The 19,250-nt window shown below is 41.0% G+C and overlaps 1 protein-coding gene across 2 annotated transcripts; it reads right to left on the bottom strand.

The window, feature by feature from the left end:
- Positions 1–2,559: 2,559 nt before the first annotated feature.
- Positions 2,560–18,691, bottom strand: CSTF1 (cleavage stimulation factor subunit 1). 2 transcript variants are annotated; one of them, XM_050918202.1, is made up of 6 exons: positions 18,358–18,691; positions 12,206–12,401; positions 8,447–8,724; positions 7,603–7,800; positions 5,817–6,207; positions 2,560–3,456 (listed from the first exon to the last, which is right to left on the bottom strand). In XM_050918202.1, the coding sequence occupies exons 1-6, from the start codon at positions 18,502–18,504 to the stop codon at positions 3,197–3,199; spliced, it is 1,470 nt and encodes a 489-aa protein (XP_050774159.1). In that variant the 5' UTR covers positions 18,505–18,691; the 3' UTR covers positions 2,560–3,196. The 2 variants fall into 2 exon arrangements, with proteins under 2 accessions (XP_050774159.1, XP_050774160.1); XM_050918203.1 differs by lacking the exon at positions 18,358–18,691 and adding an exon at positions 13,099–13,628.
- Between the last annotated feature and the right edge of the window lie 559 nt (positions 18,692–19,250).

Below are 19,250 nucleotides of genomic sequence, written 5' to 3'. Positions count from 1 at the left end.
GGTTTCCCACAAGTCAATTTCTGTGACAGCAGACAAGATTAAAACAAAACCAAAAAAATACCCTAACAGTGTCTACAACTGAGAACAACATGGGTGAAAAGTGGAGTTTTCCTTGATCTGTCACAGACTTGTGGCAAATAACCACAAATACAAAAAACCCACCCTTCTGCTTTGCTACATGTTCCTGTAGTTCCTAATTTAGAAGCTTGATGGAAGAACAGTTTACTACAAGTGTTTGCATAGCACGTTAATGAAATAAGACTGCCACAATCATATGAATTCAGGATTTCTGCCCCACATTTTCCATATGTTGCAAAACGTTCTCACATTTAATATAAAATATTTATTATAGCTGTGTTGTAATAGCCTGTAACTCTGTGGGGTAGGGAATTTGTGCTCTTACATACCTATAAGGCACCAACCATATGTGTTGTAAGGTACATTTTGTATGAAAGACACTGAAAAATTTAAACAACTTTGACTCATCTCAAAAGACAAACTGATCCATCTGGTTTCCTGTGATGATTCCTCTCCATTTTAAGAGGAGAATGGTGGACTATGACTCTCCCATCTAATTTACCATCTCCTCTGCTATCCAGCCACCTGGTTTTTTTGTCTAACCATTTGGGCTGGTGTCAAGTAGGTGCAGCATCAGCACATAAAAAGTATTGAGTTAGAATGCTTGAAAAGTATCTGTCAAACTAAACAAGCTGAACAGAAATTTTCAGAAATCTTAGGAAAGGATTACTTAAACTGTGCTTTGACTTGTGGATTCTACTTTTGGTGTGCATGTTTTGTGTGAAAATGAGATCCAACTCATTTGGCAAGCAGTGTCTATTGGGGCCACACCTGTGCCCTAGATACTCTGCATTTCTCCCCCCACAGGGGCCCAACTGTTCCTCAGTTCCCTTTACTAATTCAGAATCCCACTTGTATAAGATGCTGTAGAAGCAGGAAAGGAAGGTGAGTCCCAGCATTCATGTGGACAACACTTCATGAAGAACCAGTTACTGTAGGATAACCATTCTCTCCCCCTCCCCCCAGTGACTGTACTGTCCCCATGGATTCCACTCTTGGTGGCTAACAGTCATCTATTTGCTTGGAAGTGGGTCTAAGACCTATTTAAACAATGACTGCAGGACTAAATGGGCATCCAATTTTGAAGGCTCTGCCAAAGAGTAGGGACTTGTAAAGGTCTGGATTGAGCTTCACATTGCTGCCCACCGACTTCTGAGTCACAGACAGGCTACCTAAGCTCTAGCGGAATGAGTTCTAATCCTCACTAACTTAGAACACATTCTGATGTAGTCAGAATCCCACTTAAAAAAAAAAATCTCTGATAATTCCCATTTCTTAACCTCTGCAAAGGCCCCAAACGGCCATGTTTGGCTTCAAAATTTGGCCCAAGCCAGACTTCTAAAGGGAAGTACAAAATGTCTCCCAAGAAGTGTGATGTAGTTTTTAGCATGTAAGCTTTTATATAAGGGCTTGCCTACATTTTCAGTGCTGTAGCAGCACAGGTGACGGGAGAGCAACCATAAGTAGTCTGAATGGTTTTGTCCCATTAATGCACAGTCTCTTATTACATTTGTGAAGTTTAACTTCCCCTGGGGTTGAATGAGATTTCAGAAAAAAGTGGGAGCTGAACTAGAATACTGAAACAAATATGGGCAGGAACTTGAGAGTGACCCTATCCTTACAAAATGCCATATAATGAGCAGCCGGTGTAGGGCCCCCACACCTTTCCTACCCTTTCAGTTGATGTAATGGTTACTAAAGAGGCAGTCTTCATTGGTAGGTGGTGTGGGGAGACCTATCCACCCTGTTAGAACAAGAGGGGGCGCTCCTCAACCTTGAACATAAATCAGGGCTCTAAGGAATCTTGCCACTGTAGGGAAGGAAAAAAACATGGCGATGGAAAGTGTGGTGGTGTACAGATATTACTGCTGATCAGATAGCTGATAGAAAGTCTATCTTATTCTCATAGCCCTGAAACAGTCTGCTGATTTTGTAGGTAGACACGCAGTGGGACCTTTACTGGCTTCTGGACCTTAAAAGATTAAGCTTATAATTAGAGATGTGTAATGACTCATGTCTTGACTTGGTAGGAGTAAGATGACAATATGGACTTTGGGAGGCTGGGAGCCTGGTGTGGACTAGCTGTCTGTGCACACCCTGGTGGCAGCTCATTAATGTACATTAGCCTAGTCTTTGAAATTGGACCAGATCAAAGCATATTAATGACTGTTAATGTATTCATTAGTAGGATGCAGTTAGTCTATGGCATCGGTGTGTGTGCGCATGTGAAACAGGGTGTGTACAGATTCACACTCCAATATGCCATGAACTAGTTCATATATACAAGCCCTGAGTGATAAGAGACTACCTAAATCAAACAAAGACCAAATGCATGCTATACAAATTACATGCTACCCGACACTTGTAATTGGGTCCTGGTCCTGATGGGTTCAGGTCAGCTTGCAAGCCTCTTATTTGCTTCAAGCTACAGCAGTTAGTTTAAAAAAAAAAAATTCAAATGAAAGAAAGTCAGCCACCAGATTTCAAGTCCGAGAGCTTTAATATCAGAACTAAAACATCATCATCTGTTGAATTCATCTAAACCTTTTAAAAAACTGGATGTTCAAATTCTTATGGCACAAAATTCTGGCTCAGAGATGGAGGGCTACTTGGCAAATTTAAAAAAGAAAATAGAATAAAAAGATACAAAACCAGAGCTTTCACTGCACAGTGCATATATCAAAACTGAAATACAACTTAATTCTTCTTTAAAATATCTGGACAAGTTCTGCTGAGAATTTGTGCAATCCATTCTTAAAAAAAATTCTTTAATACGTTTGCACAGACGTAATGGAGAAATTCTACACAGATTGAGCAAGATTCACTTAAGTTACTAACATTCTGAAAATTCAGACATGTAAGAGCAAGTTTAAAACTATCCCTGCAGGAAGGATTAATTGTATTCAAGAATAATGGTTGAGACTACTTACACAACTGATGCCATATACACTAATAAGGTCAGTGAGTGAAGGAAAACTGAATTTCAGTACTTTTCTCACCATGTTTGACAAAGTTAAATACGGACACAGCATGGCTCTTGTTCAGGCATCTGTTGGCAGTACGCTTAATATAAGATGGTATAATTCATCTAGGTAATCACTGTTTTATTAAACTGTCTTTAGTCTGTGGTTGACCTTCGGTACCAAAATCGAGCTCTGTAGTCATCACTGCATGTCATGAAACCAGGATTGGTAGGAGAATGAACAATACACCGGACAATGCTGTTATGCCCCAATGACAGAAGATTTCGCCGTTCTGCCGTTCTTGAGTCCCAGCAGCAGAGACTTATGGTCCTTTCATCAGGAAGCAACACATAGTCCTCTGTGTGGTTAAAGACTGCCTGTGTTCTGTGTACTTGCCGTCCACTCAAACCAGCTCCTATAATAGCAGGGACATGATACTCATTAAAGCTGTAAGTAAAACATGTAACCTAGAGCAGCTTTGCTTAGGGGGCAGATTGTCAAAAGCACAAGGAGTCTCTCTTTCAGATATTACTTGCTAAGGACCATCAACAAGGGCCAGCTTTGTGTTCACTGATTAACATTTAGAAGGGCTCTAACATTTCTCCTCCCACCCTCACTGCAGAAAGGCTATTTGCCAAAATCTCAGTAGCACTAAGGGAAACAGGAATAATCGCAGGCCTGAAGAATGACAATTACGATACGGAAAATGCTTTACATATACATATATAGAGTGCACAATTTGCAAGGGCAACACACACATGCACACCTCTATGTCATGTAATAAAAAGATTAGTATTAGATGCCAAACACAGCTCAGATGGATTTGAGAATCAGATCACTAAAGAGTTTCAGCAAGTTTTGATGATAATACTGGACCATCAGAAGCCAGAGAACTGTAGAAAGAACTGTGAAATGGAGGCACAGCTTCATACTATTTTTTAAATCTTTCTGGGCAGTTTCAGGATTTAAATCCTGATTTAAGTAATAAGAGATGAGTCTGGGAATAGGATGAAACCGTTTATTTATGCTGAATGTTTAGCATGGTGGGCAATTTCTACTCAAGAGACTTAAAGAGTATTTTAACAGGGATGCTGAATTTCTCTTGTGATCTATCCAAGCTCGCACAGCACCTACCCACTTTTTACTCGACTCAACTAACAGTATTAGTCCCTCATGTGCAGAAGCATTAAATTCAGATGCGCAGTGAAAGTGTATGCTTATTTATAGAGAAAATTCATGATGTTACATCTCCCTACATAACACCTATGCAGAAGTCATAACTATCAGTATTGGTGTTAGCAAAAAACACATGTAGACTGCCTAACAAAATTTTATAAATTTTTTTTTTCCCCTCACTTAAAAAAATATGTCAGTGTGATCACTACAAGTGACTTTCAATGAGTTTGTTACAGCAGCAGGATTTTTTTTTTCCCCCAGCAGGGTGGTGGGGGAAGGGGTGAAAGAAATGATGCTGGGCACAATACTTGCCAGATTTCAGCCTCTATATATAGGAAAGTTCAAAGAGCTGCTTAGAAATTAAAAAAAACAAAACAAAACGAAAAACCCTTTTAAATATGCAATTCCAGACTGTACTAGTCAATACCACCACAATGTGAGGGTTCAAAAACCATCTTAAGGAAAGAAAATCTATATACATTCCAACAAACAGTTTACCTGTGAAGGTAAGTATTCACACACCATTTCATAGAAGTATAGAGAATACTTGAAGCCCTTCCTTCCTAACTGAATCAGTCAAACAAATCAAAAAGACCTTTAGAGCAGTACAACAGTACTCTTAGTGAGAAAACTTAGTAGGTAGCAATTGGTAATTAAAATTGGAAAGAGCACAGCTAATGGAGGAAAGTGCAAGTTCTCATTATCAATATCTATAAATATATAGACCATTATCTAGCTAGGCCATTACTCCCACTGTAGAAGTTTAGCATTAACTTTTATAAGAAAGAAAGATGTTTCAGATATACTATGGCATACACAGACTTGATTTGATTAGAAAGATTATGTTTCTCTTATTTATCAAGCGAAGTGCTTTATAAACATTTTGAGGTTGTTTATGCAGGCTATGCTGCACCCTGCTGGTTAAAAATATTACTAGTTTATATTTTGGGCAACAAGATCACGGTTAAATTACTTTTGCAGATTGATTCAAAGTCTCAGTTCCTGGTTTTGGCAGATCAAACTGCCCTAATGTCTCTGGAATCTATTTCACAGCAACAAAATCTCCTGTGGAGGTTAGGGAAGACTGAAAGGAGCCCCCAGCCAGCAACTTCTTGCCAAAAAGATGTCTTGATATGTCTACTTTTCTTTTCTGGAGTAACCCAAGAGAGTTGTATTTGATGAAGCTTTCCCTTAACAGACAGCTAACAGCCAGCAGAATAGTAATACATCATTTGAACAAATGAAGTAATGATGGAAAGTTATCCAGATCCACTCAGATTAGTTTAAGATGCTGACCAACATCTAAAGAAAGTCAAGAATGGAATGAGGTGACTTATCTGTGACCAAGAATAGAGAGAAAAACCTTGGGGAATCCTTGCACAGAAGAAACTTCCAATTAACTTTAGAGGTTACTGTTCAACAGCACAAGGCTATCATTATCTTATGAGTAAACTCTGAAAAATAGTTCACATATTTAACTGAGCACATCAGTCACTGGACTAAGCACTTAAAAATTTTGTACCGCATCAAATATTTATTCCCATCACTAGTTGATTACCACATGAACAATTTTTGCTTGATAAGTCATCTGCCACATACCTGTATATTTGACTAGTGTTCGACCTGTGGATATCTCCCATAGTTTAGCTACAGAATCTTTTCCACTTGACAGGATGTACTTTGAATTTTTGGAAAAGATGGCAGAACAGACTTCAGCTCCATCATGTGCTTTTTCAAAAGTAGTGATACATCGATTTGAAACTCCATCCCATAATTTGATGCATCCATCTTTGCTTCCTGTCACATACATGTTAGCACTTGCATTATAGTTTACTGAACATATAGCATCGGTGTGTTGATCTTGAGGATTGCAAGACACAAAACACTGGAACGTATTGATATCATAAAGCCGTAAGGTAGGGTGCTGGGTACCAACAAGTATGAAGTCACCAGAAGGATGAAAAGAGATGGAGCGTAACATTTCTGCTTCCTGTGTGATAAGAAATATATCAATCTATAGAAAGAACCTATTTGCAGAAAGAAAATCCTGGTGGATTCACAAGTCTGAAGTTCTATGATATTTTCATATAAGTTCAATTCTTAATTAGTATAGTGTTTAGGGCAGGTTACAAATTGGAGAACACCACTCCCCTCTCCACTATATGGCAGTAACACATTTACATGGATCAGGATTATACTCTAAGCGGTTCTCACAAATTTTTTGGTGGCCTCAGAGTGCGGCCACCAACTCTTACTGGTGGCTGCTCTCATAATTTTTCCTAAAATACTTAATTAACTTTTGGAAAAACAAATACATATGCACATATACATATCCAAATAATTGTAATTTATTTATGTAGGATTTTTTCCACAGACTCAATATTAAAAATAACATACAGTTGTCTCTATTCTTTATTGGACCTAATCAGAACAGAAACACAAATAAGGTGCTTTGCATGTTCCTGTCATTTCTTTTGCCTTTTTTTTTTTTTTTTTTAAAAAGACTTGCTAGAGAGTAAGTCTGTTGTGAAAAGTGCTAACAACAAACATACAAGTATCACTTTTCATAGCAGACTTACAGTCCAGCAAGACTGGGGACAAATTAAGACCTGGATGGGGAGGTGGCTAGGGAGACAGTGGGGGTTGAGGTGATGGGGGAGACAGCAGGGGGGAGAGGGGGGAGGAGGAGTAGGATGAGCTCAGGGACAGAGCCTGTCACCATGCGGCCAAGGAATGAAGCCTGAAGACCCATGGCTGGAGCCTGCCACCCAACAGCTGAAGCCCAATCCCACTGCTCCCAGGGAAGGTGAGGAAAACTCACTGGCTGCCTGCTCCTCTGTCTTGTGTCTCCCCAGAGCGGGGCAGGGCCCAACCACTACAGACATGACAGCCTCAGAGGGGCTGATGCTTTGTGCCCCCTCCATCCCTGCCTAGAAGGCTGTGGCCGCAAGGAAAGTCCCTTGTGGTTATATTTGAGAAAACATTGTTCTAAGTCCTATATCAATTTTCAATGCCTATTCATGGGACTGGGGGAGAGAAGGGGGAAATTTCCCCCTTAACAACCGAAGAGAAATCCACAGAACTTCAATGCTGTTCATAAAGGAAATGCCAGAAGCACCACCCCTAACAGTTTCAGGTTTCCCCGGTGGCACGTATAGAGAGGAGAGTGGACATCAGATCTGAGAAGATGATCACAGGCACACATTTTATGTATCTAATTTGTATGCATAATTATCACAAGAGTATCTGCAAAACTGCATACTCCTGTGTATCTAGCTATTTCTCCATGCAGGTACAAATTAGATAATTGCTATCACTACAGTTGTAGACCTCAAGCTTTTGTTTTTTTTGTTTTTTTTTTTTTTAAAAGACTATAATCTCTAACCTGGATATACTTGAAGGCTCTTTTAGCAGAAGGTTTCGAATAGTCAAACAATTTAAGTGTATAGTCCCTTGAACCAGATGCCAGGATCTGTTCTGTTGGATGGAAAGCTAAACATGTAACCTCATCCACATGATCATACAGAGTCCGAATAACAGGATGATTCTCCATATTCTGCTGTGCTGTCTCATTCATCATGACCTACAGAAAACATTTAAACAAGTCAATGGAGAGTGTTTCCGAACCATAAACCACTATCCAACTCTTATGTTATTACTCTGGGCATTTAAAAACAAACATGTGGGATCTCCTGGTAGAAGAGAAAAAGTGAGTTTTAAACATGCATCAATACCTGCCTCATCTTCCAAGCAAAGATTGCATTTTTTTATGAAAAAACTATGCATATAATTAGAACGATAATGATTATCTCAAAGTTCTTTGCAAATATTGGTCATTAACATCCCTATGATAAATATACAATATCTTTCTTTTACAGAGAAGCAAAAAGAAACTGACAGAGGTTAGTGATTTGCCTAAAGTCAAAATGGAGTCAACAGCAGGAAAAAAATAAAACTCATCGGTCCGGAGTGTTAGTGCCCTGCTCTAACTCACAGTACTACTACCCTTCTTGAATAAAAATCACCTTTATAATAAAGACAAATGTTGCACTTATTTTGTTCACGGCAATATTCTTAAGACTTTGCACTGCTACTAGTTGTGTGCAGATTCTAGACAACAAAAAAGGTACATGTCCTTAAGTATGCTATCGGAGGCAGAACAAATGCTATAAAATGGATGTAGCATTTTTATCATTCACTGATGGATCATGATTCATGTGATACTTTACCTCGATGGGCATAGCACTTTTTGCCAACATTCTCTCTGTATCGAGAATTTTTATTGAGGCATCTGCAGATCCTGTAGCTATTAACTGCCCATCTCTGCTATATGTAGCTACGCGACATGGTCCTTTATGAGATGTGACGTAACAAGTCTCATATTCAGAAGCCTCGGGGGACATAGTCTGGACATCTGCATCAAATTCTAAGTCAATCCCTGTTCCTGGAGCTACTGTATCGGAGCGTCCAATTGCATACTGAACTGCGCTGTCATCATTCTCCATTCCTGAAGGATGAGAGATTAAATATATTTACTTTCTCCACAAAAAGGTTGACTAAGTCTTCATAAATATACTAGTAACTGCTTAGAGTAGCCATGATTGTATCTACAGCCAACTTTCACAGGAAACAGTAATGCCTGTATAGAAAAAAATATTTTTTTAAAAAGGACAAACATTTACAGAATCTTTTCCTTTGCAGCTCAATAAAGAATACCGGAACCACCACAATGAAGCAGTGTCACTAATAGGGTCCTGGTCCATGACTAGACCTCCTAGGTACTATAATAATTCAAATGAGAATAATGAGAAACATTATTCCTCCACACACTTATATCGCATATTTAACTCACTCTCTTCAAGGTTGCATCTACCATTTCATTAGTGGAAGTTGCAGCTTAAGCAGCGTACAAGCTCATCATTTCAACCACATCATTAACCTTACTCTGAGCAAGGGTAAATGGTGTCCCTGGTCTATGTCATCTAACCCTGTTCAGAGTAGAGTTGGATAACATGGTGTTGAAAATGCTTGCTGTTACCATCAGTAGTGCATTAGGGATCCTAATTTTCCCAGTTTAGATAGATCTAAAGTTTACTATATTTATGCTCCCAGAAATGTGTGAAGCACTGACTATATCAATTTGCACCCTGTTATTACATTATTCAAGTAGATTTTCAAAGAGATCATGATGAAAGATAACTAGGCTAAGACCTCAATTGTCTTAACACTAAAATATCATGCATAAATTAAATACTGCATTTCGGAGCTCCTTGTAGTTACTGTCATTACTTTTGTCTGAGCCAAACGCAAGCTAGTTGACATGCTGAGATTCAAAACTAGAGGATATACAAAATAAGGTAAGAAGGCAGTTTGAACCTTTGTTGTGATTTCCTAGCTCTTGAAGATTGTTAAAGCTTACAACACTTTAAATAATCATTAAATAATTTTACTAATTTGGTAGTTAATTTTGCAGCACAGTTTTTTGCCAGTATAAATTTTATACTGGGGAGAATTTTTGTATCTGCTCCATGGAAAAATTAGGGGTATTTTCAGTAAACAGAATACTTTTATTCTCTGTCACTTTAACAATAAAAAGAATGGAGGTGTCCTTGTGGCACCTTAGAGACTAATAAATTTATTTGGGCATAAGCTTTCGTGGGCTAAAACCCACTTCATCGGATGCATGCCGTGGAAATATATATACATACACACTATATCTCTCTATATCTATAGCTCTATCTAGATATAGAACTCTACACACACACACACACACACACACACACACACACACAGAACATGAAAAAATGGGTGTTGTCATACCAACTATAACGAGACTAATCAATTAAGGTGGGCTATCATCAGCAGGAGGAAAAAAAAACAAAACAAAAACCACTTTTGTAGGGATAGTTTTTTTTTCCTCCTGCTGATGATAGCCCACCTTAATTGATTAGTCTCGTTATAGTTGGTATGACAACACCCATTTTTTCATGTTCTCTGTGTGTGTGTGTGTGTGTGTAGTTCTATATCTAGATAGAGCTATAGATATAGAGAGATATAGTGTGTATGTATATATATTTCCACGGCATGCATCCGATGAAGTGGGTTTTAGCCCACGAAAGCTTATGCCCAAATAAATTTATTAGTCTCTAAGGTGCCACACGTACTACTCATTCTTTCTGCTGATACAGACTAACACGGCTACCACTCTGAAACCTTTAACAATAATGTGTCCCCAACACTAATACTGCAATAAACACACACACAAACCAGACTAGTGACAGATTAAGTTTACTTTGAAGCTAAGCTACCACACAGGGACACAATACTTTTTGATTTTAGCAGATTTCATTAACTTTTCCATTAGTATTCTTCTGCCTAACTCAATTATAAGACTCTCTACAATATTTTGTTGTTATCTGTTGGTGAATAAATTACCCCACCAAACATTATTATTTACATTCCAGTAGCAGATAGAAGCCCCAACTGAGAGTGAGGTCCTGCGGTGCATACTAAGAGCCACTATACACACTAAGAGAGTCTGTCATGGTAACAGACAGTTCCTATTCCAAAGACCTTACCCTGTAAATACAAGAGAAACAAAAGGGTGGAGAAAACACAGATGTACAGAGAGGTGAAGTGACTTGCCCAAAGTCACAAAGTAGAGAATAAAACCTAGGTCTGAGGCCACGTCTACACTACAGCATAAAATCGAAATTATTAAAACCGGTTTTATAAAATCGATTTTATGCGTCCACACCAGGGCACATTAATTCGGTGGTGTGCGTCCATGGTCTTAGGCTACCATCAATTTCTGGAGCGGTGCACTCTGGGTAGCTCAGTAAAAGAATGAGACCAATAACTTCGATTTCCGTCCACACTAACCCTAAATCGATATAGTAATATCGATTTTAGGGTTACTCCTCTCGTTGGGGAGGAGTACAGAAATAGATTTTAAGAGCCCTTAAAATCGATTTAAAGTGCGTTGTAGTGTGGGCGGGTACAGCGTTAAATTGATTTAATGCTGTAGTGTGGACCAGACCTGAGTCCCAGTCCAGTATCCTAGCCACGGGACACACTGCTTCAGTTGCACCCGATTAGACAGTAAACAACTTTTAACAGAGGTTTCCTATTAAGTTCCATCCTCCAATACATTGTGCATACCTGCTTAAAAGAGAAATATGTTTAGACTTACACCAGTCCCCAAACATTTGTCAGATAATTAAAAAAAACACTGAAATTCTGATCTGACAAGTAATACCAGCGTCAGTAACAAAACTATTACAATATAACCTGAACAACCTGGGATCTACCTGCCTCCCCCACCCTAACATGAAACAGCCCTTGTGACATGTGGCAACTGAGCTGAAACCTCATGAGAGGGAGGGAGTGACTGGCAGGGCATTCTCTGTGAGGGCCCTGGAACTCTGAAACCCATTTTCTTCTCAGATCTGTAACAGTCCAAATTTATTTGTCTTCAGGACACAATGCAAGGCCCACCATTTCTCCTCTGTCTATGAGGAGACTGGTCTTGAGTAGGTCTACTAGTGCTGATGTGTGATTTGGTGTCTCAGTTAGTTTCTATTATATTTATGAATGGATTATTTGATTTAATCTATGAGATCTAATGGCCCTATTTATTCCGTGTCCTTTTAGAAGATGTCAAGGATCCAGGGCATTGGATAGGCACTATTATAATTTGAAAAAGTATAAATAAATAAGTAGATCCCAGAAAAGATTTACTGAAAGACTTGTATTTTGTTATCTATGCATAAATATGACAACTGTACAGCAACATTAGGAGTTAAAGAGAACATTGACTTTTAGATTGCACTGAGTCCACTACAGAATCACAGAGATGTAGGGCTGGAAGGGACCTCTAGAGGTCATCAAATCCAGGCCCTGTGCTGAGCCAGGACCTACATACCTGAACTTCATCAAATAGTCTGCAATTCCTAGTTTATGTACATGAATCCTGCATTACAGTTTACCTAGTTTAATCAGATGCAGCAGTTGTTCAGAGGGTGCGCAGACTGATTGTGGTTTTATCTCATTTATCAGGCCATTGGCAATGTTTATGTATCCATCATACAGCAATTGACTAATAATCAGTTTGTAAAGTTGTTGACGATCTTTCAAGCTTACTTTTGTTCTATACATTGTGAGCAAGGAATGCCTTGCGGGTGCCTGAAACAAGAGAAAAAAATACTTACAAAACAGTTACATTGCAATGGTATAATCTTTCATACAGAACATACCCCAACACCTTTCAGCCTTAAACAGTGACCTTATAGTGATAAATTAAAAAGGTTTTGTATATGTAAAGGAAAGAGACTTTCAGCTAAGATTCCAAACTAGACAGACAAATGAGAAGAGATAACAGAAAGCTGTTGCAGACAGTAGCAACTACGGAGAAGACAGTCCACCAGTTACCAGCACTCAGACTGTAATTAAGGACTGTTACAAAGGTGAGTTAAGAGCAACACTGGCTAGCAACGCTTGCCTCCTGACAGTAACTTTTCTTTAATTTAATCAAGCAGGTGTTTTGTAGGGAAGCCTAGCGGCAAAACAAAACGTGTGTTGTAGGGTTTTCAGAGAAGCCACCAGCTGAAAAACCATAACCTCCCCTGCACCCAATCCACCACCCCTCCCCCAATCCACCCATTTCCAGCCCCAAAGAACAATCGATTGTTATAAATGGGGAGGGGTGAAAGCAAACTAAAGGGGCGGGGGAGAAACTGACTGGAAGGAGAGTGAACTGCTTAGCGGTTCCGGGAGACCGCGGGCTAGAGGAAACGGCCTCCGGCAAGCAAGCAGAGCTGTACACCGCTCAGCTCAGCAGGGCATGTAGGAAAGGAGTTGTTCACACCGCCCCGGTACCTACCAGCCTGTCTTTCTGCCTCCCTTGCTCTCCCCCTAAAATGGCGACCGGAGCCCTGAGAACATCGATAGATGCTAGAGGAGGCGGCGGCTAAGTGTATCCCAATCGCTCCCCAGCGCAATATGCAGCCTTGCGCTACTGAGCATGCCCGTGGAGAGTGAACATACTCACGAACATCTGCGGCTGAAGCCCGCCTGCTGCCCTTACTAGGATACAACGTCCCTGTTCCCACAGCCGCGTTACAAGGGGACCGGGGACAAACCGGAGAGGTGGGATGCAATCTGCACTGCGGGGAGCCAGACTGCACGCCCCAAAGAGTCACGCAGCTAGTAGAAGGAGAGGGGCAAGATCAGGCATAGGGAATAGGGGCCAGGGTTAAAAGCCCCTGCCAGACAACGGGGGGAGAAGGGGGAAACTAGAAAAACAGGGATTTTACTAGAATTGGGGCTGTCTGTGGGGGTTGCAAAAATAAGCTGTGCGTGGCAGACAGGCTACTGTTTACTCCTTTGGTAAGCAGCATGTCGCACCGCCCACTTACCACGGCTGTTTCTAAAGGCACAGTGCAACTCAGTGCCTAAATAAGGCACCTCAACCTTATCTGAAATGATGTGCCAAGCAGCTAAAGACTGAATACAGTGAAACGCAAACACAGATAGAATTCCTATGCATGCTTTTAGTATTTTACCGAATTCCTTTTTTGTTTATATGTCTGCATAAAGCCTCAGAGCAGTTCACTAATTTGTCTTATCTGCTGTTCCACTCCCTGAATTAGATTCCCTTTCTTGTAATCCACTGTCAATGCAGTTTTCTGCCTCAATTATTTACTTTTTTATAATTTTTATTACTCGCATTAATCTTACATCTCATTTACATTGTGCAAATAGATGCCATTGCACTATTTAATTTATACTTGAATAGCAAATACAGTAATTGAAAATATTAATAGTTGCTAGAGGTTAACAATCACATCTCACATCGTTTCTAGTCTAACACTACGTTTTTACTGTGATTTTGCAGTTTGCAATTTTTAATTTTTATTTGCACAATTTTTTTAATCAAATGAATAAGGCTGACATCTTTAGTTTCCCTTGCATTTCTTTGATTGGCTTGAAATTGTGCATTCTGGGCATTGATCTAAATTTGGGGCCATTTGAACAAGGGGTTCATGAGATACAGTACCTGCTCCTCCCCCACGTTCCTTAACATTCGTGGGCTCTGATAATGAATGTTTGATCACAGATAGAGATCAAACCAGGTCTGAGATCATCATCACAGCAGGGTCTCAAATGCTTGAGAGCTACCTCAATGGAGTGCATGGTATCCACTATCCTTTTAGGGGAAATCAAATTACATTATTAGCAGAAAACTTTAATTCTCCTGTTAGGAGCATCACTCTTTAAAGTGCTCGATGGCATGCCACACAGATTATACTAAGCCTGTCCAGAGAGAGTGTGTAGCTGGAAACTACCTCTACATCACACATCTTGAAAGGCTCCAGGGAAACTGTTATGATCACCAAACCTAAGCTACAGCCTGGTGGCAAATACAGCCCAGGACAGAAATCCGAAATAAAAGCAGTAGTTTGCTCCAATCTGCCTCTGGCAAAGGGAGTTTTGAATGTGTGGTAATGTAATCTGAGTACAGCACAATATTCTGAAAGTGCTGAAACTTTTTTTGTTTTTCAAGAACATGAATGGAGTGGAAGAGTAGGTGGGAATGGAACAAGGGAGTAAGAGTCTTAGAGCAAGGGAGGGGGATAAATGGGGCTGGGTGGGAGGAGAGGGGTTGAGGTGGTTAGGTGATGGGGGGGGAACACTGGAAAGAGGGACATGGAGTTATTGGGGTCTGGGAGAATAGGAAGACAGGGCACCTCTCCTTTCTCATGTACATACCACAATCTAGAGGGCCCCAGCCCATCTACAGAGGCGTGGACCCCCCATGCAATATGTGGTGACTTGCATTCCAGGGGGTCTAAGCCCCCAGCTCCCCCTCGGTGGTGTGTGTGGCCCTTGTGTCTATATCTGGATCTTAGGAGGCTCTGCCCAACTATGGTAGTTGGGGCCCTCCCACACATGCCCCCCTCATGTGAGCCAGGTTCTGGAAGGGGTGTGTTTGTGTAGGATGTCAAGGAGTGTCTCACCCCATCTCCCTACCCCTCATGTAAGCTAGGAGATGATCTTTTAGATATTTATAGTTGTAGTTAATATGCAGTGTTAGTGGGATGCTATTTTCAATAAATGTGATGTAAGAAGATCAGATTAAATTTCCTGATAGCTAAAGATAAAATCAGAAACTGCACATACTTGTGCTCACCCTTTTTAATAGCGGACATTGACTGAATTGGTAGGAATTGAACATGTGACTGTTTCACTCAACTTCGGCTCAAAACACTAAAATTTAGCACGAGTATGAAAGGGTTATCAGTGGCACAGTACATAGCACAAGACTCTGGCAGGTGGTATATGTATGTGTGTGCGTGTAGTGATTCCAAACATTATTTAAAGTAAACCATTACTAAACATTGAGAGTGACTTTATGAAAACATCAAATTCAATTATGAAGTCAGCTATTGGCTATTCATTTTAAAGTTTAGATTCTTCCTTCACTGAGAAAGTGGAAAAATCTACTATGACTCTGGAAAACAAAAATTGTGGAACACAAGATACTAGTGGTTGGGCCCAACTGTTGGGCCACTCATCCTGAAGGTAGTTAATGTCAAATTTGGACTATTATGAGTTTTCTATTTTAAAAATGCATTAGCTTATAGAAACATATTTGGAACATAAAGATACCACTACTGTGGAAACCACACAAGATATCCTATGCACGTACAGGAGAAAAAAAGCAATTCTCTTAATGGAAAAAGGTCAGGTATAGCTTTGTTATATATTCCTACTGAAGTCAGAGTATATGGGAAGGTAAACAGAAAGAGTGGAATGTCATTAGTTATTTTACTACATTTATTAAAAGGTGTCACAAATTTGGTACCCTAATGAAAGAAACTGGGTTCTCTGTATGAATATTGTGTTTAATTAGTTAAAAGTAAAAAAAAGGCTGAAACCAAAAGAGCACTGAAATACAGTAGGATATAGTTATATCTACAAGCTAACAGTTTAAGACAAATAGATACGGGTACCAAATATTATTTAAATATGACCCCCAAAAAGGAAAATATTTGCAAATCATTAATGTAGTTCTTGAAATAAGTGACATTAATGAATCTATTTCTATTTATAGTTTCCGTAATTAGGAAATTATTTGGTTAAATTATATTGATTTTGCATAGAGCACAATAGTCTACTGCTGCAATCTTGTCATACACAAGAAGGAAAACAAAGATGGTAAGAAATGCAAAGTTGTATTAGAAACACATGCCATACGTTTGGGCAGGTAAGAAAACAGAATATGATCTGTTCTTGTACCATGAACTGAAGTTATGGCCCAGTATCTAGACAGCTACATACAGATCAGATGGAATAACCTGGATAAGGATCGGGATTGTGGTAATAATTCTACATTAATAAATACTTCAACTGCAGCAGATAGTCATATCTTGACTACTGACATGTAGCTAGAAAGTTAAAAATCACAGCAGAAGTTCAATAAATATTTTACAATTTTGAGTTAACTGAAATTATATTTTGCACAATTAGTGACTTTTTTCCACCTATTTTTCAAAGACACAGTGTGACTCCTGGAAGAGGTGGGCACATGTGCTCTGCCTTCCAACAGGGAACCAATAAAAACATTCTGAGCAGTAAAAAGAAAGTCTACAAACTTTGTGCAATTATAGTTGTGGTGTTTACAAAATGTATATACTGTATAATTTTTAAAGGTAAATATTTTGGTTTTCTTGCAATTATACAATCAAAATACAAATGAGTAATAATAGCGGAATTCAATTTTAATGTACTCTTAGTTACTCATAAAAATTAATTCTGTTTCTAAAAATAAGTTTAGATCTTTTTAAATGTTGACATGTAAAGTAAGCAATTCTTGTCTGCTGATAGCAAATTATGACAGATGGGACACTGCCATCACAATTTGCTAACTCTATTCTTCCTGTCCTCTGGTCCAGGGGCAGCAAACTGTGATGGGAGTTCTCCCCCTCAGTCACAATATGCCACTTTGGACCAGGAGACAGGGAAGCATGGAGATAGCAAATTGTGACAGTGCAATAACAGAATACCTAGATGTCAAACTGTGCTTGGAGCATGGGGAGTACATGCTAAACAACCAAGGGTTCACTACCATAAGCTGGGTAACCCTGCGCATGCACACCACAAAAGTGTGAGCCTGGGAGCATGTACAGACCCTTGGCAAAAGCCTCTTTATTGGGGGGAGGAAGGGCCTATAGGGTGGGACTAGGAGCATGGAAAGGCAAGCTCTATTCCTAGTCTGGAAGCGCAGGGAGTTCTAATGATAACAGCAGTCTATTCCAGGAGAGCACAGTTAATTTATTTCCAGCTCTAGCAGGAATAGAATCTAATAGTTAGCTCAGAGCAGAGGGGTAGGCAACTTATGGCAGGTGTGCCGAAGGCGGCATGTGAACTGATTTTCAGTAGCACTCACACTGCCCAGATCCTGGCCACCAGTCCAGGGGGCTCTGCATTTTAATTTAATTTTAAATGAAGCTTCTTAAAATTTTAAAAACGTTATTTACTTTACATACAACAATTGTTTGTTTATATATTATAGACTTATAGAAAGAGACCTTCTAAAAACATTAAAATGCATTATTGGCACGTGAAACCTTAAATTAGAGTGAATAAATGAAGACTCGGCACACTACTCGACCCCTGGCTCAGAGCATGGTAAACTGAGAAACGATAAAGAGGCTACAGAGATAAATGGCAGTATTCCTTGGGACATTAAAGAGGGGCCTGGAAAGGGGTTAGGGACTGAGTCACCTAATAGGATCTGTAGTTGAAATTCAGAACTCCTGGGTTCAATTCCTTTGATAGAGTGAGGGCAGTGGGATCTCAGGAGACTAGGGATTAAGACTGCTGGGTTTTATTGCGTCTGGGCTGAGAAACCTTGACATCCCACATCCCCAAGCTTCACTGGAAGCAAACTGAACTGAAAGTCAGAGGCCTCACTGCTGGGTGCTGCAGGACTCTGGGATGACTCCAGAATTTAGTAGACAGCATAGTGGCACGCTGAGACAAGGCACTTCAGGGTGCCTCAGCAGCAGTGCTAAAGGCCTAGCCCAAGAGAACACACACTCCCGGCCCCGTCTCCCCAACAGACGGCCCTACTCACCTCAGCCTCCAGGAAAGGCAGCCGCAGTGGCCGTGGCTCAGGAGCTGGGGAGCCCACGTTACTCAGGCCCCGTGGAAGCGGACGTCTATCACACGCTGAGGGAACACGACGGCCTGACATCCTCCTCACACCTGGCCTCGCTGCCATCTATCACACGTCACCGCCACGCAGCCCCCCACACCGAGCTCACTTTCACACTTGTCCTCACGAGCACGGTGGCAACGGGAGTTGCCTTCTAGCTCACGCCTTCAAAGGCCTCAAGTCGTCCTCGCGCCGGGCCCGGCGGCCACGGATCACACAATGGCTCGAGAGCCCCTTCACGATTGTCCTACGGGAGCCACCACGCGAGTCGCCTTGATGCTAGTACAACAAAACTGCCCAGCGTCCCCCTCCCGCTCGTCCTCGAGCGCCCAACGCCCCGCTGGTGCGACACGCTGTCCCTGGGCCCTGACACTGACCACACGTCACCGCTGGTGCGACACGCTGGCCCGGCTCCCACTCACGTTTGTGCTCGAGAGCCACAGCCCGTGGCAACGGCCGCGGATCACACACCACCGACCGCAGGGGCGACACGCTCCCCAGGCAACAGCCCAGCCACCCCTCTCCGCCTGAAGCTAAGGCTTAGCACCTCCTAAGGCAGCCCCCTCACCACCTTCCCGTCCCCACCCCCGAGGCTCTGTGCGCACTCTCTGCACCAGGGCTTAATGGCCGTCTGTGAGGAACAAGAATGCCTGCCGATTGGTTTCTCTTCAGCGGCGCCGCCCGCCGATTGGTTCCTAACTGTTCCTCTGGTTGCTGAGCGAGCCTCCAACGTCACAGGCACACTCGGGCGCATGCGTGACTGCTACCTGCCGCCCGCTACGTGCTTTCTGTACGTATCATCTGCCTCTCGT

Source organism: Gopherus flavomarginatus, chromosome 11, assembly GCF_025201925.1.
Source record: "Gopherus flavomarginatus isolate rGopFla2 chromosome 11, rGopFla2.mat.asm, whole genome shotgun sequence".
NCBI classification, from domain to species: Eukaryota; Metazoa; Chordata; order Testudines; family Testudinidae; genus Gopherus; species Gopherus flavomarginatus.
Note: the sequence above shows the minus strand (reverse complement) of the source record. Positions and strands in the feature narration are given on the sequence as shown.

What these genes read in the sequence shown, in the direction of transcription:
- CSTF1 (XM_050918202.1), bottom strand. Translation starts at nt 18,504, where the DNA reads ATGGCAGCGAGGCCAGGTGTGAGGAGGATGTCAGGCCGTCGTGTTCCC. An exon ending in TGCCTTTCCTGGAGGCTGAG is followed by an intron (nt 12,402 to 18,357) that starts GTGAGTAGGGCC and finishes CTCTTGTTTCAG; the next exon opens with GCACCCGCAAGGCATTCCTT. An exon ending in GAGCCTTCAAGTATATCCAG is followed by an intron (nt 6,208 to 7,602) that starts GTTAGAGATTAT and finishes CTTATCACACAG; the next exon opens with GAAGCAGAAATGTTACGCTC.